Source organism: Acartia tonsa, chromosome 5, assembly GCF_053477335.1.
Source record: "Acartia tonsa isolate MP-2025a chromosome 5, ASM5347733v1, whole genome shotgun sequence".
Classification (NCBI taxonomy): Eukaryota; Metazoa; Arthropoda; class Copepoda; order Calanoida; family Acartiidae; genus Acartia; species Acartia tonsa.
Genome location: NC_137264.1, coordinates 17898806 through 17926595, shown reverse-complemented (window position 1 = coordinate 17926595; position 27790 = coordinate 17898806). Strand labels below are relative to the sequence as shown.

General features: G+C 34.5%; 2 protein-coding genes across 2 annotated transcripts in view; one reads left to right on the top strand and one right to left on the bottom strand.

Moving 5' to 3' along the window:
* Positions 1–16665, top strand: LOC145320267 (galactosylceramide sulfotransferase-like). The gene is made up of 12 exons (XM_080162694.1): positions 1–106; positions 1669–1780; positions 5197–5324; positions 6136–6214; positions 7226–7318; positions 7739–7810; positions 8389–8519; positions 9285–9335; positions 9942–10021; positions 13831–13964; positions 15035–15138; positions 16230–16665. The coding sequence occupies exons 1-12, from the start codon at positions 39–41 to the stop codon at positions 16324–16326; spliced, it is 1149 nt and encodes a 382-aa protein (XP_080018820.1). The 5' UTR covers positions 1–38; the 3' UTR covers positions 16327–16665.
* A 4364-nt stretch (positions 16666–21029) lies between these two features.
* Positions 21030–27790, bottom strand: part of LOC145318899 (pescadillo homolog) — a 35347-nt gene continuing 28586 nt past the window's right edge. Inside the window, exons 7-15 of the mRNA XM_080160578.1 lie at positions 26647–26774; positions 26102–26235; positions 25492–25625; positions 25199–25288; positions 24862–24980; positions 23748–23878; positions 23213–23329; positions 21793–21907; positions 21030–21441 (exon numbers count right to left, since the gene is read on the bottom strand). Of these exons, the coding sequence (XP_080016704.1) occupies positions 21234–21441; positions 21793–21907; positions 23213–23329; positions 23748–23878; positions 24862–24980; positions 25199–25288; positions 25492–25625; positions 26102–26235; positions 26647–26774 (1176 nt within the window). The 3' untranslated portion in view covers positions 21030–21233. The remainder of the gene's footprint in view (positions 21442–21792; positions 21908–23212; positions 23330–23747; positions 23879–24861; positions 24981–25198; positions 25289–25491; positions 25626–26101; positions 26236–26646; positions 26775–27790) is intronic.

The following is a 27790-nucleotide window of genomic DNA, read 5'->3' as shown; positions in this document are numbered from 1 at the left end:
CATGGACGCGTTTCGTTGCAGTTTCACACAAGCGATGAATGGACCAAGGTGAAGCTGAAGGACTCAAGCCTAAGGCAACACCTCGCCCCCAAGAGGTATTTTCCAGGTATAGGTACGTACCAACCAAGCAAATTTTACTCCCGGAGTAAAAATTTTGGGGGGTTTTTAAAAATTTGCGCCATTTTACCCCCCAAAAAATCAAATTACCCCCTCTTAAAAAAAATTTCCCCCCCCCAAAATAAAAAAGCTTGGACGCTATAACTTTTTTTCAGCTTGCGCAAAAAGCAAAAACTAGGTCATTTTCCATATAATATCTTTGCACTAATATTGTGATGTTACACAACTGACACTTATAGTTAAGGAAACCAAGGTTTAGCCATTTCACTTTTATACTCGTAACCGCTGTTTAAAAAGTAAATTTCTCTCAATGGTGCTAGCATAGTTAAAACGTTAGATATGTTTAAAGCATATAAAATGCGAAGTATTAGTAAAGAATTTGTGAGATTAATATTGATATTTACTTTACTTTTCTCTATAAGGTAATTTTATTTATAAATTTACTGTGATATCTTTATAACAATTATATTTATTAGAAAAACTATAATATATAAATCCTAAGTAATATTAGTTATTTATCCGCGGATATCAAAATGAAAACTTATATGATGAAATCCAGTTTTGTTATAACCCCTGGGGCCTGAGGCCCCAACTAACAAAACTGGTATTAATTTTATGATTTTTATTTTGATATTCGTTAAAAATTGCCTGCAATATGATGCTATACATGATTTCGCAGTTTGACTAAAAACCGGTTCTAATTCAGCGGATATTAATCGGTTTTAAAGCAACATTGGAAGTTTAAACTGTAATTGTGGCGCTTTCACACACAGTACCTTGCTGAACACTGATAATCACCCCCCCCCCCCGTCTCCTTAATTTTTGAATAAATTGAAAATAAGGAGGATAGGGTGGGTTTTGTTTTGTTTGTTTATTACTTTGGGTTATGTTAGGTTAGGTTACTGCTTTAGTTTCGGTAAAGATTATTCCTGTGTGGCTTCGAAACCAATCAATCAGCTTGTACTAACAATGAAATTAATTCGGGATAAAATCACGAAACCTACACGTGTTTTTCAGCTGTCGTTGGGGGGCAACAAATCGTAAAATTGACGACCTCTCCATTTGCCCCTAAATATTATTTTAGATTTATTTAGATTCCTGCCGATCAATATCCGCTGGATTAGAACTGGTTTTCACCCATACTGAAAAATCATGTATCGTATCATATTATAGACAACTTTCTACAAAAAATGATAAAATCAATGCCAGCTAAATTAAACTGGAATACATCTTTTAATTTTTCATTTCACTGTGCGAGGAAAGCTGTCTGTAATACGATGCGATATAATTATATAACTATAATATATGTCAAGTTTTATTTATTTTTATTGTACTGATGCTACTCTATAATTCACTTTGTCTGTTTGTCCATTTCAGTCCGTCCACAACGGTATAGCGGAAATGCTGTTATCTCAGCTAACATATAAGCTAGACAGCCAAACTTTTTGTGAAGATTCGCTTTTTTATATCAGCTCAACAGCTTATCTCTATAATTTGCTTTGCTACTTATGTATGTTGTCATCCTTGTTTTACTATCTAAATATTTTTAAGTATGATAGAGAGAAATGCATTTTCTATGAAGCATGAAAAAACAGTACAACAACAATACCCCCAAAATCAATGTAGTAAAAAACTGAAAATTGGATACGCGAAAGTTCACAAGGTTTGCCTTTTTTTAAGCAGCGTAGCTATAATATAACAAGTATATGTCTTAAAGTCCGTCTTTAATATATCTTTTTATAATTCTGCCAAGAATAAGGTATAGCAAGAATATTTGATAAAAAGGTCGACTATACTACGAAACGTTGACCCCCCCCCCCCCCCCTCCCAAATTCACGAATAAATATTTGGAATTAATTCAGATCTTGGTTACAACTAGAATTCTCATCATAAAAAGCTTAATTAATATATATGTACAGATTGACCCACGACAAAGTATTTTTTAGCATCTGCAGCCTATATATTTCTTAATGAATTAGTAAAAAATGTATATGTCCTTGTTCTCCATAGATTTCCACATAAGTAGATATAAAAATATTTTTTTTTACATCAACAGCTGAGATTTTTAGAGCTAAAGTTTTGAAAAAGTGGCTAAGGAAAAGTAACTTTTCAAGAAAAATGTTTTTTTTTTTAAGTGAAATGACGCGTTTTCTTCACAATTTCAAAACTTTTTTTTCAAAACTTATATAAAGATGTTTTCAGGAAATTTATTTCATGCCGAAAGCACTTTTTTCACTTGTTCTAAAAGGCATTTTTAGAATAGTGTATACTGCAAAAACAACCTTACACAAAGAAATCCTATAAAACATAGTATCAGATTAAAAGTTTACAGAAACAGAAATCAAACACTTTTTATTTTATTAAAATAAGTTAAAAAACAAAAAAGTTATGGCAACAAACTTTTATTTAAAATTTAACAATTTTAATAATTTTAATGTGTGTCTTTAGATAATTTGTATTAGTGGGCGTGAATTTATTGGGTCAAGGTTGCGCTAATTCTATCGGTCATAAGCATAAATTGGGGAGGGGTTCATTCAAGGTCATATTAAGAAGTAGGGGATATTATAAGGTTTGTAGGTAAATATTTATAAGAAAAAATGCATTCAACAAAATTTTCAAAAGTAATTTTTTATATTTAAAACTAACATTTCTTAATGCAATAATAGTTATTTCTTTCATCGTATTATAAACGGATTTCCGCGGATATAGAATGTACAATTATAAGATTAAAACTAGTTTTTTAGCCCCGAGGTGCCGAAAGCACCGGCTAAAAAAAAACTAGTTTTAATCTTATGATTGTAAAAAAACAGTAACAAGCCCTTTTCACTCCACAGGGGGAGCATAGGCCGCTGACAATTTGTCAGTGTTTCTGTAACAATGTGGCTTTTTTTATGGATATGGGATAGGGTTGTCAGCCCTAAGCCCTATGATTGCGGTGAAAAGCGTCCATATGCCCATCAGACAACCAACCCTTTGATTGCACGACCTTTGTCTGAGAAGTTCTAACTGTGCATGGTAGTGAGTTGCGCCTGTTTTGGGCCAAGGCATTCCCCCTACTCTTACTTTTTATGTCGCGCACCTGACATAGCAGCAGTAGGAACCATTTTTAACGTCTGTAGTTATGACGCGGTGTCGGACCGAGATTCGAACCTATCACCTTCCCGACGACGAGCGGATGCGCTACGTGTTGAGCCACGGTCGCGGGTTGTGATTGTACATTTTTATATTCGTAGAAAGCTGGATGTAATACGATGCTAGACATAGTTTTTTCGTATTCATGAGAACCGGTTCCTATCCACCGGTTTCGAATGAATACGAGAAAAAGATATCTTTTGTAAACTTGCTTTTCTTTCAGATTTGTTTTTAATTGGTTGACAAAATGTATTTTACTAATATAAAAAACTAAGAAACATTTAGCAATGTCCAGTTTCTTGAGCAATTTTTCCAAACTTTGGCTTTAAAAATGTCTGCTGTTATTTTATGTAAAAAACTAATTATTGATTATATTCTCTGATGTGGAAATGTATATAGAACAAGGACATATGCATCTTTTCATAATTCATTGAGAAATATGGGCTGCAGATACTAAAGAATACTTATTTATAAGTCATACTGTATATTTGTATAAAATATGTACAAACCCTAAACTTTATTGTGAAAGCTACGCTATTTAATAGCATTATTGTCCTAGCTTAATGAGAGGATAATTATTTTGAACATTTTAGTAGTAAACGTTGAATCATAATTGGGCTAAACAAAGTAACAGTATATATACAGTATACGTTACGAAAAATGACCGGTCTTTAAAATGATCTAGCCCCCCCTGTAGTGAAGTTGTAACCCTATTTTTTGTATGTGTGATCTTTATATACATGTATAATGGTGTTTTTTGCAGTAAATTAGTTCAAAGAACATTTTCAGACATTCAGCAGGCTATAAAAGAAGAAATTGAAAATGAAAAAATTCATACCCTTATTTTTTAAAGTAAATTTTACTAAAGTCGAAAAATCACATAGTAAAATTGAAATAAGCATAGGGGTCGTGTCAAGTTTTATCTTCAGCATAAAATTCTGCTTCTATAGACCCCTTACCCGACTTCCTAGCTCTCATACAAGTCATTTAAGCCCAAAAAGTATGTATCAAGACCTCAAAATCTATGATTTTTCGGCTTAACCAAAATTCAATTAAAATACATTAGGGTCGGAATTTTTTCATTTTGAATATTTTCTTTCTACAGTTTTCATTTTTCGTAACGTATACTGTAGAACCCTTTCTACTCAAATCTTTAGGGATAATTATGTTTGTAAAAATTGGCAGTTAAATTAATCTATCACACCTTCTCTACTTTTGGAGATTTTGACGCGCTCAAAACATGCATCGTACCTATTAAACTATAAAATATTGTGTTGTAAAGATTTACCCCTGGTTAAATATAGCATTATTCCATCCAGGTTGCTTTGGTGGGACAGGACTCAATGTTACATTATAACCCTAATGAGAATCCCAAAGTTATGAGTTTTACTTGGATGAACAGTGGGATCAATGTGCATTATTACAGGGTGTACTTTTTGTTAGAACAAATGTAATGCCTTATCTAACCCACTTACCCTTGACATAAATTAATCATAAATGCTTTATTTTCTTTATTGGCTTGAGGAGTTTTATATCAGAAAATAAGCTAATGTCAGGAGTAGGTTGGTAAAAAAAATATTTTTATTCTATTAAAAAAACACACACTGCAAAATATTAATTATTGGTCTAAACTACTAAAATTGAGCTGATAATTTCTTGTCTGAAAACTTTTAGTTCTTATTTACATAAAATTTTGTTTATGAGCATCATGTCCCTCCTTACTGCAAGTATGAATTATACCATTTGTAGCCAATTAGGAAGAAATTTTTGTTATTAAATAGTGAGCTCAACAATTCTTTAGGCATATTTTGGCTCACATGTTAAAAATTTTCTAATAAATTTCTTGGAAATTAAAAAGTAATTGTTATTTTGTATAATCAATTTACCTATAGGGAAATTCTAATTTCTAAGAAAAATAATTTGATACTAGTATCTTATTATGTTAAGGCCGCCAGCACAACAAACCAGAATATCATGCTAAGATTTGCTCTAGCTAACAAATTAAATGTCGTCCTCCCTCTGGATGCCGCTGAAAATGATGGTTACTTCCCGGATGAATACCAGAAATTTAACAGGTAATGTGTCATAGGCGTCCAAGGGGGGGGGGTAATGGGGCGATTACCCCCCCCAAACGAATTTGGGGGTGCCGGGTGCCGTACCCGCCCCATTTAAAATTTACCCCTACCCTGGGGGTGCCGTAGGCACCCCCAACCATTTATGAGGGGGTATTTACCCCCCCAAACAATTTGGGGGGGTAAATACCCCCCCCAAAATAGAAAATCTCTAACAAAAAAAATTTATGCGCGCTTCGCGCGCATTTTTAATACTAAATTTTTGATAAAATTTAAATTACCCCCCCCAAAAATTTTACCTCGGGGGTAAAATTTGGGGGGGGTAAACAAATTTTACCCCTGCCAACAGATTTCAGGGGGGGTAATTACCCCCCTCAAGCAAATTTTACCCCCGGGGTAAAAATTTGGGGGGGGGTAAAAAAAATTTGCGGCGCGCTTCGCGCGCCATTTTACCCCCCCCAAAACCGAATTACCCCCCCCTTAAAAAAATTTTACCCCCCCCAAAATAAAAAGCTTGGACGCCCCTGTAATGTGTTCATCTTCAGAAAACTGTTCTTTTGATTTAGAGTTGAGGTTGGGTGAAAGTTTTTTTTCTGTAATGGAATGCCTAATCTAATAGGAACACATCCTTTACTGAGATAATTTGCTTTATACAAACATCTGGACTGTCAAACTTCTGACAATTTGTCCTTTTCTCATGACAATATGACAGAAGTCACCCAACAACCACTTTATTGCCTTAAAATCAATTTATGATCTTTTTGTCTTAAAAATCCAACTCTGTACTATGTATCTTAAAATAAACTTTTCTTAGAAATTTTATAGCAGACACACCTTGGGAACAGGCAGGCATGGAGTATCATATCTTCTGTCTTCATGCCATCTGGGATCAGGTAGGTAGATGATATTTGGTTTAGATAGATAGTTAGAAAGAGAGATAAGTAGTATTGTTATTACATTTGCTTACATAGAACATTGTGGATCATGGAAAGAAAATGAAGTTTTGGTTCCAGGACAAACGCAGGAGTCCCAAAGGTTGGAGTAGACAAACGCAGGAGTGTTAAAATATAAATTTAAATAAGTATTTCTATACAGATTAGATTATGTTAAGATATGAATGTACAAATTTGCCCCCTGCAGGGGTTAGGCATTTAAAAAACCTATAAAATGGTCAAAAATAGGTTATGTTAAGTTTAGTTTTCACTCCTGCGTTTGTCCACTCCGACGTTTGGGACTTCTGCATTTGTCATAGGACCGAAGTTTTGGGTTTTGTTGCATTTTCACAGTAGCTTTTCTTCTATTTCTAGCCCCTGCAGGGCCTATTTTCTAACCCTGCAAGGCAATCATTAACACTTACCTAACCTAAAATAACCTTTCAAAAGCTACTGTGAAAATGCGATGAAACCCGCAACTTTGTTTTCTTTCCATGACCCAACATTTTAATAGGCCAACTACAAATGAGTGCAGACAGAAAGTCAAAAAATTGGCTATAATTATTTATATCCCTCTTAAGTACAGATACATGGGTAACTAAATGAGATCCATTTAGAAGAAAAGTGTTTTTTTATTTTTAAAATCATAAATCTTAAATTATCATTATATCATAAGCAAATACCCATAAGAATAATGAAAAATGGTTAAAATTGGAAAATATGCCGGTTCTACACCTGCAGTGGCATATTCCAGCGGGTTATCCTGATTCCAATTGAGTGTTTATTTTTCATCCCAATATAACCTGACCTAATATAGGAAACCTTCCATCTTATTTCCAAAATAAGAGAAGGGAGGGGGGGGGGAGGGATGGGATGGTGGGGTTAGTTCTCGCAAAGCACTTTGCTGGAAAAAGTATATATTTTTTTATTATGTAAGTTCCAGGCAATATGACAGGGATGGAATTTTTTTAGGATGAAATCTCGGCGACTCTGGGTGATGGAGTATTTTATTTTACTATGCTTAGACATCCTATTGATTTATTTATATCATTCTATGAATACAAGGGAAATATTCCAATATTTTGAAATTAAAAAGAATTAAAATTATAAATGAACAAAGTTGTCCTAAGGTAATTGGAAGATAATGTATTGATGATGACCTCTAGGGACTTGGAGTCACTTCAGGTTCTAGACCTCTTGATGCACCTTGAAACATACGCCTATTCTTTATTGCTGTGTAAAGCGTCCTTTCACCCTATAGACAACCAACCCTTTAATTGCACGACCTGTGTCTTAGAAGTCTTAACTGTGCATAGCAATGAGATGCGCCTGTTTTGGGCTAAGGCATTCCCCCTGCTTTAACTATAACTCTAACTGCTCTATCATATAACTTCAAAAGAAGTAATCATGGTGGAAGGGGGGATAATGGGATACACTTGCATAACGATAGGAAAAAAAATATATGATATTGGAATATTCCACTAGAAAACAAGGGGCAATAATCAAGCTCCACTTGAAGTTATCATAAAATATCTCCAAACAAAGAAACCCAATCAGGTGAAAAAGCATGATTACTTTACAACCAGAAAATATTCATGTAGACATAAAAAGGGAATGATAAATACCCAATTTTTAAATTCTATTAACAAAATTACTTTATACCTATTCAGTTCTACCTACCGAATTTAAAAGTTATATTCTTAAATAAAAGTAACTGAATGTCTATTTGTGTGTGTGTGTCTTTCTGACTGTACTGAAGGATCTCGCTAACCGTTCGAACGATTTAGTTCTCCTTAACAGGGAAGCTTCTCATTGGTCCTGGGAAGGTTTATAACTATTTTGGAAGAGTGTAGCATCATCCTCCCAAGAAAAGTCGCTCCATAAATTTATTCCCTTAAGACAATTTTAAAACAAAACTCTAACTTATTTGGTCTGTTAGTATGTATTTTTGCTCCAGGGGATAATAATTTCAAATGGGAAATTCTATTTTCTCTGCTTATATTAAAGACAGATTACTGATTTTACATTTGATTGTACTGACCAATGAACATCTAATCAAAACTCACTTTGTCCGTCTGTTATGCTGTTACTTTAGTGTTTTACTCATAGATGTCATCCTTGTTTTGTTTTTTTAGACAGGAATCCTTCAAAACACCCAGCTGTTAGATCTTGGCTTACAAGAAAAATATTTTAATAATACAAACAAAGTCAACGATAAAATTAGACAAATTGATCAAGATTTTGATTTGGTTCTTATAAGGGAAAGGTAAATATTATAATTTAGAGATGCTACTCTACAGAGTACAATTGTTGGTTTGTTTGTCTAATACACTTTGTATTTATAAGTTATGATGGGTTAAGCAGGATTATTGTCAGATTCCTTTCATTTTGAATTTTTGGAAGAAATCCTAGGCTATAATTAATACAACAACTCAATAACCATAATTATCAGATATTACACATTTTCAACAAGGAATCGAACATTAGGAGAGAGCGCAGCTAACCTTTAATTCGGGTGTGGCAGCTACAATAACACCTACGCATACAAGAGAGGGGACATTGAACTGTATATAGTTATTCTGGTAACCAAAGTACCTCTAGGGGCACTTGGGATGACGGAGGGGATTCGAACCCTTCAAATTCAATTTAAGTTTTAAAAAGAAAAAGTAAAATGAAATCTTATCGGTGATCATTTTTTTCAAGGGGCAGTTTAAATTGTGAGGGTGGTGGTACTCAGGAATAAGGTATAACCAACAAGGGAATTAAATCTAAAATAATATTTGGGGGGCAAATGGAGAGGTCGTCAATTTTACGATGTGTTGCCCCCCAACGACAGCTGAAAAACACGTATAGGTTTCGTGATTTTTTTCCGAATTAATTTCGTTATTGGTATGAGCTGGTTGGTACTGTCTCCAAAAATAGTTATAAACCTTCCCAGGACCTAATAGGCTACCCTGTAAAGGAAAACCATATCGGTTCATCGGTAAGACATTTTTTTGTTTCGAAAGGATTCTCATGGAATTTTATTTAGGTTTGCTGAGTCAATGGTTCTATTGAAAGATAAACTTTGTTGGGAAACAAGGTTATCATCCTTTATTTCAGGAGCGATGCTACTTTACAAGTATAACAAAACATTGGTTTATCCGTCATAGCTGTCGCCAACAAGCGAATACAAAACTCCCTTTCTTAATTTCAAAATAAATAGAAAGGGATAGAAGTTTTTTCTTGATGCCCATTCCCTGCTATGGGCTCTAAACCTAAAGGATTTATCAATTGTTCCCAAATCTTGCAGGGCTACCCAGTTCCCAATATAACCTAAACTATTCTGACCTAAAAGAATAAAACAAACGAAAACCATCACCCATCCTCACTAAGCGAAGCTTTTCCATAATTAAGGTATCGATTTCACACTTTGCATGATGATTCCTATAACAATTACGAAATAGGAAGTTTAGGAACTCAATAATCGTTCCTAAAAATGTAAATATATACTTAAACAGTATCCTTTTTTATGCAGTTTTGCAACAAATTTACTTACAATTTTGTTTTGACTTATACATTGACACTCTAAAAGTGTTAGTGTTCCTTTGTCCCATCGTTTCAGATCTTCGTTTTTATGGATGTTTTCATCCTTGTTAAAATTTAATTCTATGAGCTGCAAATATATTTACTTGTATTAACTTTTCAGAGATGTAGTGAGCTTAGAGCTGAATAAAATGAATCCCAAGAGCAAACCAAAAATATCTCAAGAAATAAGAACATTTTTAGGAATATATATTATATTTTTAGAGCATTTTCTTTAAAAAAAAGAATAAGGAAAGGGACGGGTAATGCCACTATCTCGTAATCAGTGCGCAAATGGCACTTAGAATCAGAATTTCGTTATGAAACATTGAGTAATTAATCTGAGCCGTTTTGGGGTTATTTTCAGATCAATATCATCAATAATGATACCAATAAACTTTTTATCACATTTAATGTGAGAATGTTGCTATTATCATATTCAAAATAAATGCTGTAATAAGCTTTAAAATATTTAAACACTACTCTCTCATTGGACACAAAATGACATCCAATAAGAAAAAGGAATAAAAATATTGGAAAGAAAATTATTTTATTTCAAAATTAATTCTTGGCATTTTGGAATAAAAAATATAGGGGAAAGAAAATTATTTATTTCAAATTTATTTCTGGTCTTGAAATAATATTCATTATTTTATTTTAATTCGAGTGTCAACCAATAAGAAATAGGCATGCTGTTTTAAAAGTTTGGAATAAAAATTATTATTTTTTGTCAATTCCTTTTTTCAGAGTATAAAATGAGAATAAATTTTCCAAAATCATTATTGATTTCTAATTTAACATTTCATACAGTGGGTAATATTTATTTCAACATTTTTTGTCATTCAAAATCAAGTGTCACAAAAATAATAATATTTAACATAAAAAAGAAATTTTTAAAATAATTTTGTTTTCTTTATTTGTTGAAGATTTAAGCCCAAGCTTTTTCTGAGGGGGGAGACCCCCCTCGACCCCCCCCCTGACGCTCTCTTCTTTAAATCTTTCATTATTTCTGTAATTTATTCTAACTATCTTATAAATTTCAAAACATGAGATAAAAAGGAAATAATTTGCTGTACATTATTAAAAAATTAAAAAATTGTAAAAAAAATTCCAACATGATTTTTAATTTTAAATACAAGAATATTTTTTCCTATATGATATGTTAAATTTAAATACAGGAATAATTTTGTACTGTGGAATTGAAGAAATAAATGCTGTACATTAGAGTGGCTTGATTTTCAATGATTTTCTAATTTTAAATGTACTACATACACTTTCTGTCTGAACATCATATAAGAGACCAAAAAATGAAAAGAAAATATTTTGAATAATGGGGAGGCTCGCTGATGCATGTAAACTTTTAGAAAGACACTTGTGGGGAGAATTTTTTTTTTTTTTGGGGGGGGGGCAATTATTTTTCTTTCAAAGTATAGCTTTATGCACCTTCCCAATTTTGTCTTGAAGAGTAGAATAAGAATAAAAAATCTGTTTTTAAAACTATTGATCCTAGCAAGAAAAATCCATAAATAAATTTAAAAACCAAGAGATTTTACATTTAATTTAAGATTTTTCATGCTTGGATGAATATTTTTTAAAACCAATTTGATATTCTTATATTAATCAACAAGACAAATTCAAAAAGATGCATAAAGCAATACTTTGAAAGAAAAAAAAGTTGCACCTCCAGAATAAACTTCTAAAATTTTTAATGCATGGAAACACCTTCCCCCCATTTCCCCTCAAGGACAAAATCAATTTTTTATATTTAGGTTTCTTATATGACGTTAAAACTGTAGATGTTGATTACAAATTCAATGTCCAAAATTGATCCACTCTACTGTACATTGTTATAATTTAATATTTGATGTGGGTATAAACATTAGACATAGATGGTCAATCTGACCCCATTTTTTTCTTAAAAGAAACCTTTGTTCACTTTTTGTTGTATATGAAATACAGCCCTATAGGCAACATTATTTGCAACTAAATTTTGCAATGATATAATTTTTAGAAAGATAACTTTATTATAAGAAATTAAATTATTTATAGCTGATACATAATGTAAACAAAATTCCCTTGTGCTGTCTCTAGGTTATCTCTGTTGTATAAATGAACGTACAAAAGAGGAGGAGAGAGAGAAGGAAATAGACAGAAAAGTGGGGGAGGGGGAAGAAATATAGAGAAAAATAGGCAGAGATATTTATTGTTCACCCTTAGATGATGTAAATTTTTTGATAGACTTTTTTGAATTTAAGAAAAAGATAGAGAATGAGACAAAACCAAGTATCATATTTTATTAATATTGCTTATACAAGAAAGGTCATTCAAAATTATTTCACCAATATTAAGGTCAAGTGACAAAAATTTAAATTTCCACCTACTTCGCCCCCAGAGGGGGCAATAGTAGAAGGAAAATTCAAATTTTGATCACATGACCAAAATTGTTGAAATAATTTTAATATCCTTTCTAGCATTCACAATATTACGAAAATATGATAAATAACTATTACAAAATTCTGGTACCAGCTGCCTCACAGCCAGGACCGGCTAAAACGGCTAGCAGAGGCTAAGAAAAGCCAAAAAAATAATTTAACATCAATTTACTTGAGGAAAGAGGGGGGAAGGATTGTTCTAAGCAGACAGATGATGCTTATAGAGTAGGTTGCTCTCTAGATAACACATACCTGAGTCTCAGCTTTTTAATTGAACAAACCTCTAATCGATTGTCTTTCAACATCAATGTACCATATCATATTTCACATCTTTAGTTCTTTAGTATGAAAAATGAATTGTATGGTTAACATCATAAGGAATAAGGTTGAAAAGTTCCTAAAAAATAGGATAATTAATTATACAATATAAATAATACATAATAGACAGTTAATAGTGAAGATTATTAAAGGGAATAAGGTTCCCTTAAAGACAGTTAGATTTATAATAGGAAGAATGCCCTATCAAAGTACTTGGGAAGTTAAAGTTGTTTACACCCAGATACTTGTTTACAATATAAATCTCACCTCTTTGCAAAAGTAGGTGAGCCACTGTTATAGGAAAGCAACAGTCATTTTATTTATGTGCTTTCTGAAAAGAAAACAATGTAAGCACATAAATTGATTGATATGATTGTTGCTTTTCTTTCACAGGAAATTTGGTGCGTGTTGGTTTTGCAGTCTTATCTTCACAGTGTACTCCCTGAACAGAGGGGTACTTTACAAGGATTAAGTCGACATTCAACTTTAAGTTTTTTTTAAGTTTTATAAATTGTTATTTTTATTTTTTAGGAGCGATTTTATTGGGAAGGGTGTGGGTATTTTCTCCAAAAATAGTTATAAACCTTTCCTGGACCTATAAGAAGCTTAACTGTAAATGAGAACTATATCGGACCAGCAGTTAGCTAGATCTTAAGCTACAGACAGAAAGACATCATAAGTTACTTCTATGTAAGGAAAATCGGCAAAATCGGTTAGTTGTCTAGTTAACATGAAGGATGACAACATCCATGCAGGAGCTGCTATTCAGCCTATTAATTCCATTTGAAATTGCCAAAAATTAATATTTTGTTGGCGTATAACTTGTTTTTGTTGATGTAATTAAAGGGAAGTGGATAAGAAGGAGGGAGAAATAAGGAAAGGGGCTTGTGGGGAAATTTTGGCTTAGAATTGTTTGTCAGAATCAAATTCCCTTTTCCAAGCATCCATGAAAGGAAAGCCTGATATGGTAGGACAAACGAACATTGACACTTGTTGAGTATCAGAACATTAATATATGTAGAAGTCTAACAAAATTGTATGTAAATTTACTAGATAACTGGTTAAATATTATATAGGATACTATATGAGGACATACCTACTTTTTAGGACTTTACTATAGAGATTCTTCGCATATTAAATTGCTATACCTTTTTGTCCTAGTCTTAATGCTACTTGATTATAGGGGCTAAGTTAAATTTACCTTCCATTAACCTATCTATCACAAAAAACAATTTTATAGTTATAATATAAAAATGATTTTAGAGACCTATTTAGCTGCAGATATAGAGCTGTATAACTATTTTAAACAAAAATTTGACGCGCAGATAAATAATTTTGGAAAGGAAAGAATGGAGAAAGAAATTAATATCCTGAAAGAATATAACAAACAAATAATGGTAAGGTTATCTATAATACGAAGTAGAAAGATGTCTGTCTGTCAGAAGCTTAAGACCTCAGCAACCACTGAACCGACCGGGCTCTACTCTTTAGGGAATATACCAACTGGCCCTGTGATGGTTTTTTAGCTACTTTCTTAGGGGTTGGGACACTCCCCTCCCCAAACAAAAGAAAAATACCTCCCCCCCCCCTAGAAGCTAGTGGGGAAGCCGCTAGTTTAACCATAAAATGTCTTTTTAGCTTGACTTCCATTTGCCCTGTCTGTAAAAAAAGATTTAATACCCAATACAGTAAACCAGATATTATCAAACCGTCTAACTTAAATTGAGTTTCAAACTTTATTTATTTCATGCTAAGAAATTCAACCGTTTTCAACGGGTCTTTCGTACCAAATTTGGGTACACTTTCTTATCAAAAATGTGGTCATATTGTTTCAACACTGTTATTTTAAGCTTCCTATAACCATGTTGCAAGCAAGACATCTTTATAATATAAACTAGAAAAGTTAGTACTACAATCTATTTTTGTCAGTCTCATTCAATGGATGTTGTCATCCTTTTTTTTAGTAGCGAAGCTACTCTATAATTCGAAATGTACGTCTGTATGAAACGTGATTTTCTCAGCTCCTATAAAAGATAAAAGGCTGAAACTTCTTGTCAGCATTCCCCTGGATATGGAGCATAATAAAGTATTAAACATATATAGAAGTCGGACTGCTTTTTAGCCGCTTTTATTTTTCACAACTGATTAAGATTTTCTCGGCTCCTACAAAAGATACACGGCTGAAACTTATAGCCAATATATCCTTCATACACTATAATTAGGTATAAAGAATATATGACTGCTTTTAAGCAACTTTTCTTTTTATATAACAAAACTTTCAAAGACATAAACCTTTTTTTTTATTTATAGTTTTGTGATTTTAAGTTTTTACATTTCTCTCTCTTTCCTTTCTTTGTTATGATAACAGATAATCTAATCTCTAACTCACTTTGTACGTTTTGTCTATTTCATAATTAGATTTTGTACTTCGCTAATTATGGATGTTGTCATCCTTGTTTTTATTTAGGATGATTGTTCCATAAAATCTACAGTGGCTGTATTTGTTAACTCCGACAAAGTGGCACAAAGTCAAATTAGATATTCTACAAATTCTACAGATAATTTTTGTAGGTAGGTTTTTTTACTAGTTGTCAAGTTAAGAGTATAAATGACTTTGTCTGTCCGTCTGTAACACTAAAAGAACAATGTAATTTTTAAGTGTTTATAACACTTTGGGGACTTTTATCCTTTCCAGCAGTGGCGTGCAGAGGATCTGAAAATTTTAATGACAGGGGGCTGTAAAACAGACGAGCAATTTATACACCCCTCTTACTTCTCTTTTTACTTGACAGCACGCACCCTTGGCTGCATTAGGGGGGTGTAAGGGGGTTAACCCCAAGAGGGATGTATTTATCTTTTTTTTTGGGGGGGGAGAGGGTATTAAGCAACTCTATGATTCACCTTGTCTGTCCGTCCGTAACGCTGTGAAGGAAATATGATTTCCTAGCTGCTATTTATAGTAGACTGCTGCTTTTCAGCAAAAAGAGCACACAGCATTTAACTTACTTTTGGTGTCGGTTATACTACAAGACATTTGTATAAGTTAAGGTTTCGTGATTTTCAAACTCCCCCCTCCCTTTTTTCATGACCTTTTTTGTCTGCTAACAAACTGTTTTCTGCTACTTGGCTGTGTTAATATTAACGACACCATTGGTTGGTTTTTAATAACCCAATTAAGAGTCGGCAAACGGACACTGCGATGAGGATTCAGTTATTTAACCCCTTCTAGTGTTATACTTTAATACTAGTGATGGCAATCCGTCAAATTTTTGGGCCGGATTCGGATTCTTATTTTTGGCGGATTCCGGATTCTAGCAGTATTTTAAAAGGATTTTTAAAAAATAAGTGCTACATATGTCCTAAAAATTAATATTCTTGGTGTTCTCAATAATTCGCTTTCGATAATCGAACCAGATTTAAAAGATTTTATATGTAATGATGATAATCTTTGCCTTCAAAAAGAGGCAGTTGAAAGAAAAAACTCAAGACACTAATTTTAGCCTACCAATTAAGAATCCGGAATCCGTTATTAAAAAACGGATTCCGGATTCGAATTGCCAACCCTATTTATTACCCCACTAAACACCTGCGCTTAACTTACTTTGTTATTAAAACATTTTTAGTGCTTCGGTACTAATTTATATTGTGATCGCTGTTTTTAGATCCATAGTACTGGATGATGTAGAATTAATACAAGAAGCTGTCGATGTTCAAACGAGAAGAGCCAAAGCAGCTTTAACACCCAAAATTAACAACTAACAACGAAAATTTTTACAATAATAAAATAAATTATTCTTTAATAGCAAAGCTTTTTACATTTAAAATTTTTAGTATTAAAGTTGCTCTATAACCTAACTGTCCTGTCCATATGAAACCTTTTGGAGGATACTTAATATTTTCTGCTCATATTCAAGATAAAAAACTAAAATTTCTAGCACATTTTAAAGTATAAAACATCATGTTTGAATATCTGTTCCCCGTCATTCGAATGAACTTTAACCTTTGTGCTTTATTTTTACATATTTTGAAATAAATATTTCATGTTTTTGGTCCGCTTACAAATAAGAAATAAAGAATCTCTTAGAAGAATAAAGAGACACAACGAGATCTTATTTTGTTATATCTCTAAACCAAATCTTGCTTATGATTATATAGTTACAAACCCTTACGACAGCAAACCTTTTGATTGCACAACCCCTGTCGGTGCATGGTAGTGAGTTGCGCCTATTTTTGGGAAATAGCATTACCCCTACTCCAACTGTTTATATCTCGCACCTGACATAGCTGAAGTGGGAACCACTTTAAACGGTTTGGTTATACCAACGTATTTGGCCTAGATTGGATCCTGCCACCTTCCAGAAAACGAGCGGAAGCGTTACGTGTTAATATGACAACCAACTTAACAAGTGAATTATACCAGGGAGTAAGGGAGGGGACAATGGGCAATTAATTCAATTTAAGAGTTTTCGCTGAAAAGCAATGAAAACCAGATTTACCCAGAAAATGTGACCAAAATTGTAAAGGGATTATGGTAATATAATTAAGAACAAAATTAGCAGGGTTCGGAAGCCGCGCATAAGCCTCAGTTTTAAACCTGATTGTGAGCAGAAAAAAAAATATCAGAAAGAAAATTGTCTGCTAAAGAGCAGTTTTATACATCCAGCTGAATTTTATAGTGATAAAATGAAGATTTCACTGAGGCTTACACGCGGCTTCCGACCCCTGAAAATTAATTCTAAGAAAAAAATCATTTACTTGAAAATTAAATTACCAGTACATCACAATGTAGTAAACATTCTGTAATTAATCACTAGAAAAATCACCCTTAGAACTTCGTCAGCCCTTCTCATAGGTATATTTTTAACTTCCACCTAAATTTAAGGGGTTCTTATTGTTTAATACTAGGGCAGGAGGTACTTCTTGAAGTACTGGGGGATATTGACGTCCCTCCCCTTACCAGTCACCCATCCTTCCAGGGATATGGAAGGTTTGCGTAGGACTAACTATCCTACCTGTAAAAATCCCCATAGTTAGCGAAAACACCCACAGAACCTCAAACACTAATGGCTTTCACACAGCCAGAGGTGTGCATGAAACAAGAACCGTTGGAACTGATGCTCAGTTTACTGAGAATATGAAAGATGATGGTGAAATCCGAAAGGAAGCTATCAACTTGATGACAGGACCAATAAGTTCTAAGCAAAGCTGTAAGATAGGAACCTGGAATGTTAGAACAATGTATGAGTCAACTAAAACAGCCCAAGTAGTTAAAGAAATGACAAGTTACAATATTGGAATACTTGGGATTGCAGAATGTAGATGGACAGGACAAGGACAAACTACAACAAAAGATGGCCACCTAATACTTTATTCTGGTCATGAAAGCCAACATATGTATGGTGTTGCTATAATTATTCAAAAACGACATGTCAATTCACTAATAGACTGGAAACCTATATCAGACAGAATAATTAAGGCTAGATTCCAATCAAGTTGACCTGCAAGTTGACCGTTATCCAATGCTATGCCCCAACAAATGACAAAGATGAAGAAGTAAAACAAGAGTTTTATGATCAACTGCAATCAATCAGAAACTCAGTACCCAAACATGACATGTGCCTAGTTCTTGGAGATATGAATGCTAAAGTAGGAACTGACAGGACTGGAGTGGAGAATGCAATGGGACACTTTGGCATAGGTACAAGAAATGAAAATGGAGAACTTTTACTTGAATTCTGTTTAAATAATGATATGGTTGTAGGAGGTACATTATTCCAACACAAAAACATTCACAAATATACCTGGACAACACCTGATGGACAAACAAGAAACATGATTGACCACATTATGATCAATAGAAAATGGGTCAAGTCAATGCAAGACTGTAGGAGCTATAGAGGAGCCGACAATGACATATTTAGTGACCATGAACTAGTTGTCAGTAAGATTAAATTAAAGCTGAAGCGTACTGGCCATGATAAAAAGAGTGAGATTAGTAGACAATATGATTCTTCAAGATTAAAGGACCCTGTGATAAAGAATGAATTTGTCTTAAAACTCAGAAATAGATTTCAAGTCTTAGAGGACCTAAATGACGAGACTGAGATCACATGGACTTCAATTAAAGAAAACTTTCAATCTACTGCTAAGGAAATCCTAGGACACAAGAAACCAGAGAAAAAGGACTGGATCTCTGAAGAAACATGGATCAAAATAGAAGAGAGAAAGAAGCTCAAAAACAAAATCCATAATGCTCAACATTTGGCTGACATGAGCAATTTAAAAGCTGAATATACTGCTAAAGACAAAGAAGTCAAAAAGTGCACAAGGAAAGACAAGAGAGATTACATTGACAATCTGGCTGAAAAGGCCCAGAGAGCAGCTGACTTTGGTAACATGAAAACAGTATACAACATAACCAAGCAATTAAGTGGCAAATATAGCAAAAAGAGTGGTGAAACTATCAAGGCTAAAGATGGTAAATTACTCACTACAGAAAAAGAAATTGCTGAAAGGTGGAAATCACATTTTGAAGAAGTGTTGAACAGACCTGAACCAGAAATTACTGCTGAACCAGAACCAGGACATGAAATAGACATAGATATAAGACCACCAACTATTCAAGAAGTTAAAGCTGCTATACATAGCCTAAAGAATGACAAAGCACCAGGACCTGACTTGATAACTGCCGAAATGCTTAAGGCAGACATAGATCTTTCTGCTAGGACTCTAACTGATCTTTTTGATAAAATTTGGAGGCAAGAAAAGATACCAACGGACTGGTCTAAAGGTATAATCATAAAACTACCTAAGAAGGGAGATTTGAACAATTGTGATAATTGGAGAGGAATTATGCTGCTTTCTATCCCAAGCAAGGTCCTATGTAAAGTTATTTTAAACAGAATTGATGAGAAAATTGACAATAAACTGAGAGAAGAACAAGCTGGATTCCGTGCTGGAAGGGGCTGTGTTGACCAAATTTTCACCCTTAGGACAGTTATTGAACAATGTGTTGAATTTAACAAGCCACTTCACGTAAATTTTGTTGATTTCTCTAAGGCCTTTGACTCCATACACAGACAAACACTCTGGAAAATACTAAGAAGTTATGGTATACCAGAAAAGATGATAATTATGATAACTAAATTTTATGACAACTTCCAAGCCTGTGTTTCAGTTGGAAACAATAAGACATCTGATTTCTTTAAAATAAGCACTGGAGTTAGACAGGGATGCATTTTATCACCTATTCTTTTTATATTGGTCATTGACTGGGTGATGAAGAAAACCACAGAGGACAAAAAACGTGGTCTCCAGCTGGGCATACTAGGACACCTAGAAGACCTGGACTTTGCTGATGACCTGGCACTGATTTCAGAAACAATTAAACATCTACAAGCTAAGACAGATAGACTAGTCAAATATGCAGGACAAGTCGGGCTCTTTGTTAATGTCAAGAAGACTGAAATTATGAATATACCTACAAACCCTGATCAAACTATAACAATAAATGGTGAACAATTGAAACAAAGCAACAAATTCACCTATCTGGGGAGTGTTATCAGCAGTGAAAATGGCTCAAAAGCTGATATTAAAACCAGGATTGATAAGGCTAGGGTTGCTTTCAACAGTCTACACAACGTTTGGAATTCAAAGAAACTTGCTCTGAAAACAAAAATCAGACTTTACAACAGTAATGTGAAATCAGTTCTTCTCTATGGAGCGGAATGCTGGAGAACTGTGACAACTGAAACAAATCAACTTAATGCATTTCACAATAGCTGCCTAAGAAGAATTTGCAAAATATTCTGGCCAAACAAAATATCAAACCTTGAGCTGTATGCTAAGACCAAGTGCAATAGTATTGAAGCAGAAGTGAAATATAAAAGACTAAGGTGGCTAGGACATGTGCTCAGAATGGAACAAAATAGGTTTCCAAAAAAGTGCTTAAAATGGAACCCTACCACTGGTAAACGTAATCGGGGACAACCAAAAATGACCTGGAGGCGGAGCACTGAAAAGGACCTCTTTAATTTGAAATTAACATGGGGAGAAGCTGAGAAACTTGCCAAAGACAGCAGAAATTCATGGAGGAACAAGGTGTCCGTATTCTCTGGCCTTCACAGTCAAAAAGAGAGATGCGTCTGATGATGATTGTTTAATACATAAATATCACAGTAGAGTTTCTATACATGAAATGACATTTTCTTGGGAAAAATATTTGTTAAAACCAGTCATCTAATAACAAATTTTTCTGTCTGCTGTATTCAAAACTAACTCAGCTACTTAGCGGAACATTGATGCGCTAGCACCCAAAGTCAATCAGAACCTGCTGAATCCTTGCACATTTCCTTTAAGCCAGTACCCAAAGTCTTAAAAATTGAATATTCGATCCATTGTCCCCTCCCTTACTCCCTGGAATTATAGGTACAGAGCAACTGTATTACACAAACAAAAAATAATTTAGGAAAAAAAATTTATTGATTTCATCTATTAGTTAGACAATATTAGTTATAAACATTAACATTATTATCTTAATCATCTAAAGAATAGATTATATTTAACAAAAAAAAATTGATGACCGTTACAGCCTCTGAGAGGGTTGGTGGAAAAATAATAGAAAGCTGGCGCTAAATTTTGCAGAGCAAGATTGGTGATAAATGCAATTATTCCGCGGCGGCGACAGAGGCAGCGGTTTCCTTGGCTGCGGCTTTCTTGGCTGCCTTCTCCTTCTTCTTGGTCTCGGCGTTATCCTTCTCCCATTGTTCTCTCTTGGCTGTCATCTTTCTAGCCTCCCATGCGTTCCTCTTTCTTGTTTTCATAATCTTGTGGTAAAGTCGTCTTTGCTTGTTAGGGATCAACATTTCTCTCAACCTAGATAGAAAGATTGAAAAAAACAAAATTGTTGCTTTAACACAAAGTTGATGTTTAAGTTAAGAAAACTAGTTTACCTACCTATGTCTAACCCCTGCGGCGGGCCCTTCCTAACCCTCCAGAAATTTTGAGAAGAGGGAGTTTTGCCAACTTTATACCCCCTCCCCCTCTTTGGATGTATTTAAATTCTCAAATGTCTCTAAGTTATTTTCATTCTAAAAAATATTAAAATGGATAGATAATACTCTATTACATAAGGCACTGTGGTTTTTTTTTTGTCTGTAGCTTAAGATTGCGATAAACATTTAATGGAAGCTTAACATTCCTTGATGGCTTTAGGCTATTACATACCTGTATTCCTCTTTCTCTTGCTGTTCTTTAAGCTTGGCTTTGTCAAGGATAGCTTTGGTTCCAATCTTGACTTCTTCAACCTTCTCTGTCTCAGTCTCTGAGTCTTCTTCACCTTCTAAATAAATATGCTTGATGGTAGCTTACTTAGTGCTATCACACAAAATACATTGTTGAGCAATGATATCCAACCCCCAGTAATATCCTCTTAGAAATTTTTTTTCAATTTTAGTACACCCCCCCCCCCCCCCCCCCCCGACAGAACTCTATGAACTCTGGCCGCAGCGCTCGGCACCCTAGCCTGCCTAGCTGTAGCGCTCGGCCCCCTTGCCTGTCTAACCTAACCTAAAATAGTTGTTCTCTGTCGGATGGGGGGAGAACGCCCACCCCCCCCTTCCTTCTTTAAAATAGTGGTTTGTTTATTAATTTAGGTTAGATTATATTGCGTACTGGGTGGCCCCCGCAGGGATAAGGCACCACGAAGAAAGTTAGGTATAGGGAAAAAAACCACACCACCTGATTTTCAATGGCCAAATATACTATGTATTCACAAACAAAAAATGGATTTTTATACAGATAGTAAGAAGAGAGAGAATATTGGATCGTAGGTAAATTAAACTGGTATCCAAAGTTATATTCGTTTCAGCTCAAATAATTTGAGTACTTTTATTAAATATTGATTGATCAATTTTCAACTAATAAGTATAATTTGCTAGCAGACGAAAAAGGTCTCTAACACAGGGCTGTGCAAAACCCGGGTTTTTCTAAAAAAGCCCCGGGCTCGTGGGTAATAGGGTTTTACCCGGGTTTTAGGGGTTTTTATAGTTTTTCACTGTAAAAGCTTGAATAATTTATAATAGACGATTCTTTCTATGGCGCAGCGAGTTTCATAGTATTTTCACAGTAGCTTTTCTCTTATTTCTAACCCTGAGGGGCAATCATTATCCCTTAACTAACCTAACCTAAAATAACCTATTAATAGCTACTAAAAAAATACAAAGAAGACCACCGTGCCATAAAACCAATTTGGTCTTTTAATATTTAGAAACAGGCTAGGATATAAGAAAGCTAAAAAGTTGGCTTCCATTTACAGGACAAACAGAAAAAATTCAAAATCTAAAGATCTAAATGATAATGAGTCTATTACTTTGTTAAATACATGCAAGGGGTCAATGAAAACTTATTTTTTGTTATATAAATAATGAAAAATAAACTTTTTTCAAACAATTTTTGCTTTTTAATTAAAAAAAACAACCAAAAACCTAAAACCTCTTGGGTTTTTAAAGGTGGGTCAAAGGGCAAAAAACCCGGGTGGGTTTTGGGGTGGTTTTTTTGTCTGCCAACCCTGCTAACAGGGGGATCCAGGTAGTTGTCTGGTTATACATCTATATATTCATAGATTTATTATATGGATAATTTTTACCTTCGCTATCATTCTCGCTGTCTCCTTCCTCCCCTTCTTCCATCTCTTCTCCGTTCTCATTCTCTTCATCATTCTCTTCAACATTCTCGTTACCACCATCTTCCATCACACTAGAGTCTAAATAAAATTTTTTCTCATATTAATTCGAAACCGATTTATATCCGGTGGATTAGATACGGTTCTCATCCATACGAAAGAATTATGCCTTACATCGTATTATATCAAGTTTTCTACGAATATAAAAATGTACAATCATAAGTTTTTTTAGCTAGTGCCTTCGGCATATCAGGGCTAAAAAACCGGTAATCTTCTAATTGTACATTTTATATCAGCGGGAAGCTGTCTATGATACGATGCGATAAATAAATATTATCAAGATTAGTTTTCATAATAAAGTTAAAAAATTTTGGGGACGTTTGAATAAACGGGGGAAGGTCTTGGGTGTGTTGCCACTAGTTTTGTTACATAGGAACAAGATTCATATAGTAAAGAAATAAATATTACCTTGGCTAGCCTGAGCCAAAATAAATATTACCTTGGCTAGCCTCAGCCAAAATGGCTTTCTCTTCTGGTGGAATATAATCTCCCTCCCTTCTCCAGCCCTCTACGAAGGGTGACAGATGGGGGGGAAGGGTTTCTCCCAAAGCGTAATCTTTCTCATTTAATCTAAATAGAAAAGAGATGACAACATACATAAATAGCGATGCACAAAATAAACCATTGATGGACAAACGAAGATTGTGAGTTATGACTAGGGATGGGAATCCGTCGAATTTTTTGGGCCGGATTCGGATTCCGGATTCTGAAGGAATCCGTCAAAAAAAGTGACGGATTCTTGCGGATTCCGGATTCTTATTTTTGGCGGATTCCGGATTCTAGCAGTATTTTAAAAGGCCGTCCGTCACAGAGGGATAGCTTTTTTCGTTAATTTATCACTATGTTACTTAGTTGAAGCCTTGATTTGTTTAAAGTGTTGACTTACAGCATAACTAAAACATTTACATCACAATAGTAATTATTAAAATTTGTTATGTAGAATTTTTTTTTGATCTTTGCCTTCAAACAGAGGGAGTTGTAAGAAAAAAGACGGTAATTTTAGCCTACCAATTTAGAATCCGGAATCCGCTATAAAAAACGGATTCCGGATCCGGATTCGGATTCCAAAATTGGCCGAAAATTGGGCGGATTCCGGATTCGGATTCCGGATTCGGATTCCCATCACTAGTTATGACGCAGATGTTTAGTAGTCCTAAAAAAAGGGAGAGGAAAAAAAGGTTAAAAAAACAAATAATAAGATACATAATTCCTACAAAATCCCGAAACCTTTTATATTAATTTAGAATAAAAATGTCTTAAATAGCATGACCAACTGACGAACCAAGTAAGTTGTATACTGTAATGATACACAAAAATGCTCCTTCTTTAGATTAAAATTAGTGATTGAAACATTTGAACACTTAACTTAACGAACCAACCAATCAAAATTCACTTTAGTCCCAAAGTTGTTAAACCAACGAATAAGAAAACGTTATTATAAAAACATTGGGGAATAGTGTTATAAACACTAAACATTCAATTATCCCCTCCATGTCTGGTCTTCACCATAAAGATCCCTGCTTTAGTTGTTATAAATAAAATAAATATCCTACTTTATTCTTCTGTTGATTGAATCAAAAATCCACTGGGGTTGCACGTAAAATCTGCCAAGCTTCTTGTTAGCTATGTTTGGTCTGTCAGCTATATGATGAGTGATTCTTTCATCTCCCTCCTACAGTCAGAACAAAAATTAGTGGCGAAGTACAAAGGAATCGCGGATGGAATTGGAAAAACGGACAAAAGGAGCTATAGCCGAGAATAACACATTTCTGACCTAGCGTTACAGACGGACTCACAGACAGACGAGAGAAATCGCCACTAGAAATAATAAACTTCAACCCAAAAATATTCTTTTTAGGTAGTTTTTCTTTTAAAAACTAAGTAGTATACCTTGTATGTAGCTCCAGGTGCACAGTTTGAATCCCAGCTAACCTCTCCACCAAAACAACGGATCATGAAGACTAGGGATTCTCTGGGAACCTTAATAAAAATAGGTTAATTGCATCTAAAAGCAAACATTTTGATGCTTTCCCCCCAAAGTGCTTCGCGAGCACAGAAACCCCCTTTCTATTTTTTTTTTTGGGGGGGGGGGGGGAGGGTGGAAATTAAAAATGGTGGGTTAGTTTTTGTGTTGTTTCGGACTGGCCGACTGACATACATTTGTAGTTGCTAACGCATAGTACCTCTCTGTTTATGAAAAACTTGAGTCCCTCAAACAATTTCCTCTGGCTTTCAACGGCTTTCTGTTCCTTCTTGGCCTCCTCCATTTTTTCATCATCATCATACATAGGGATATCATCTGGCTTCTCAACGTCCTCTGACAATATTAAACAAATTAGTAGTGTTGGTGTTTCCTTTAAATGACCTTGCCAAGCACATATATCCCCCTTACTTTGTAATAAATCCTTATAATAAAGTAACAGCATGTCTCTTTGTCTATCTGTACCGAAGAAATTCGCTAACCGCTGAACCGTAATGGTTCTCCTTTACAGGGTAGCTTCTCATAGGTTCTGGGAAGAGTCATAACTATTTTGGGGGAGGGTAACATCACTATACAAAGAGAAAAAAAAATAACCTCAATTAAAAAAAAAATGATGGAGGGGGGGGGGGGAGGGTCGGAAAATAGAAAGTTTGTACCAACTAATCATGATTTAATGATAGAAGTACACAAAATTTGTAGGCTAACGAACAAGAAGCTATGTTTATTTGAGTACCATATGAATTTGTGATCAAATGTCCCCTCTCTTAGTATAACTATAAAATAATTTTTACAAAGATATGAAATAAACCGACCTGCAATAATGACTCTATGTAGAGCACGATTCAGAGCATAAACTCTCGTATTCTCATCCTCAGCTATGTCAGCATTACTCTCCACCATTCCTGCCAGCTTCGGTGGATATGTCAGGTTTATGCTGTTGTACAGTCTACAATAACAAGGATGAAAACATTAATAAGTTGCAATGCACAAAATTAAAATATCTAAAAAAAACCATAATAGTAACAAAGTAACATTCAGAGTAGATCCTTTTTATTCAAAGGAAGAAATCTAGGAAGAAATTTCAGACAGAAAAAAAGCAACTTGCCCCTTTATCTACAATTAAACAACTCCTAGAACAACTAGAAATGGACTTGATGAAATATATTGCAGCAGGGGGAAAAAATCTAGTGCAAAATATACACCCCTAAGACTCTCTATAGGGGTACATACTTTCCAAATTCAGAATAAGGAAATATTCTGTATTTTTACTAAATAAAATAAGTAAAGAAATCCAATTTATCATGTTGTAAATTTACAGCCCTACCTTCCTAATATAATACAGATAGATAAAACGTACCTAAAGTTGATAAAACCCAGCATAGTTGTGTAGAACTCTGTGAAGATGGCCATAACTTTTAAATCAACATCCTCGCACGCGTGACTGAAAGGAACACAGTGTGGCATTACCCAAGTCACTGTCTGACCCTGAAATAAAATAGTTCCATTAATTGGTTGATTTGCCATAGTTTGTGACACGCTTGTAGTTGTATATAGCTACTAAGGTCTGCTTATAAATCTCCAAGTTCAAGCACATTTCATTGTGTAACCCTAGAAGAATATAGGTGTATAAAAAATAATGAACAATGCTCTACACCAGCGTTGTGGAGCCGGAGCCGTGTAGCCGCCATATTTTGCTGGATCCGGAGCCGTAATTTTCGTTAAAAAACGGCTCCAGCTCCGGACTAACTAAATAAATGTGAGTCGATTTTTTCTTGATTTTAGGTCGGAGCCGGAGCTAAATTTAGAGCCGCAATCTGCACATAAGGCTCCGAGGAGCCGGAGCCGCACCAAAATCAAACGGCTCCGCAACGCTGCTCTCCACAGAGACGATTTGGAATAAAAGTTGTACTGATGAACTAAAGAGGGCTTGTTGTCGCTAGACATCTCCACGCACATTGATAGATAATCAATCCCTTGATTGCACGGCCTTCGTCTGGAAGTCTGAACTTTGTATGGTAATGAGTTGCGCCTGTTTATGGGCCAAGGCATCTCCACACTATTAGTATTGATATCATGCCTTATTTAATGTCTATTATGACGCGATGTGGTCCAAGCTCGAAGCCGACACCTCCCCACGACAGCAAGCCGACACGTTACCAAGGGGGGCAGCGGTTCTGACACTTTTGCGTAAACAGTGATTATAGGCTTTGTCTTTGGAATGAGAGGATAGATTATTTCATAAAAAAGTTTCCTTTTGGGATGTAGTTTTCCTATTTAAAAAAAAATTGGATTTGGCCTCCAGTTTCAGGTGCTGCAGGCATCCAGGTTGTCTCTGAACAGGAAAAGATGAATTTTTTTTTAAGAGTTAGAGTTCAACTTATAAAACAAAATATGCATCCTTTATCTTCTAATATGTGGATAACATTCAAAAAGATGCATATTTTGTTTTATAACATCACTTCTAACTCTTCAAAACAAATTTTTTTTTTTTTTTTACCTGT

What these genes read in the sequence shown, in the direction of transcription:
- LOC145320267 (XM_080162694.1), top strand. Translation starts at nt 39, where the DNA reads ATGGACCAAGGTGAAGCTGAAGGACTCAAGCCTAAGGCAACACCTCGC. An exon ending in TATCATTCTATGAATACAAG is followed by an intron (nt 7,319 to 7,738) that starts GGAAATATTCCA and finishes ATATTCCACTAG; the next exon opens with AAAACAAGGGGCAATAATCA. An exon ending in TCTACAGATAATTTTTGTAG is followed by an intron (nt 15,139 to 16,229) that starts GTAGGTTTTTTT and finishes CGCTGTTTTTAG; the next exon opens with ATCCATAGTACTGGATGATG.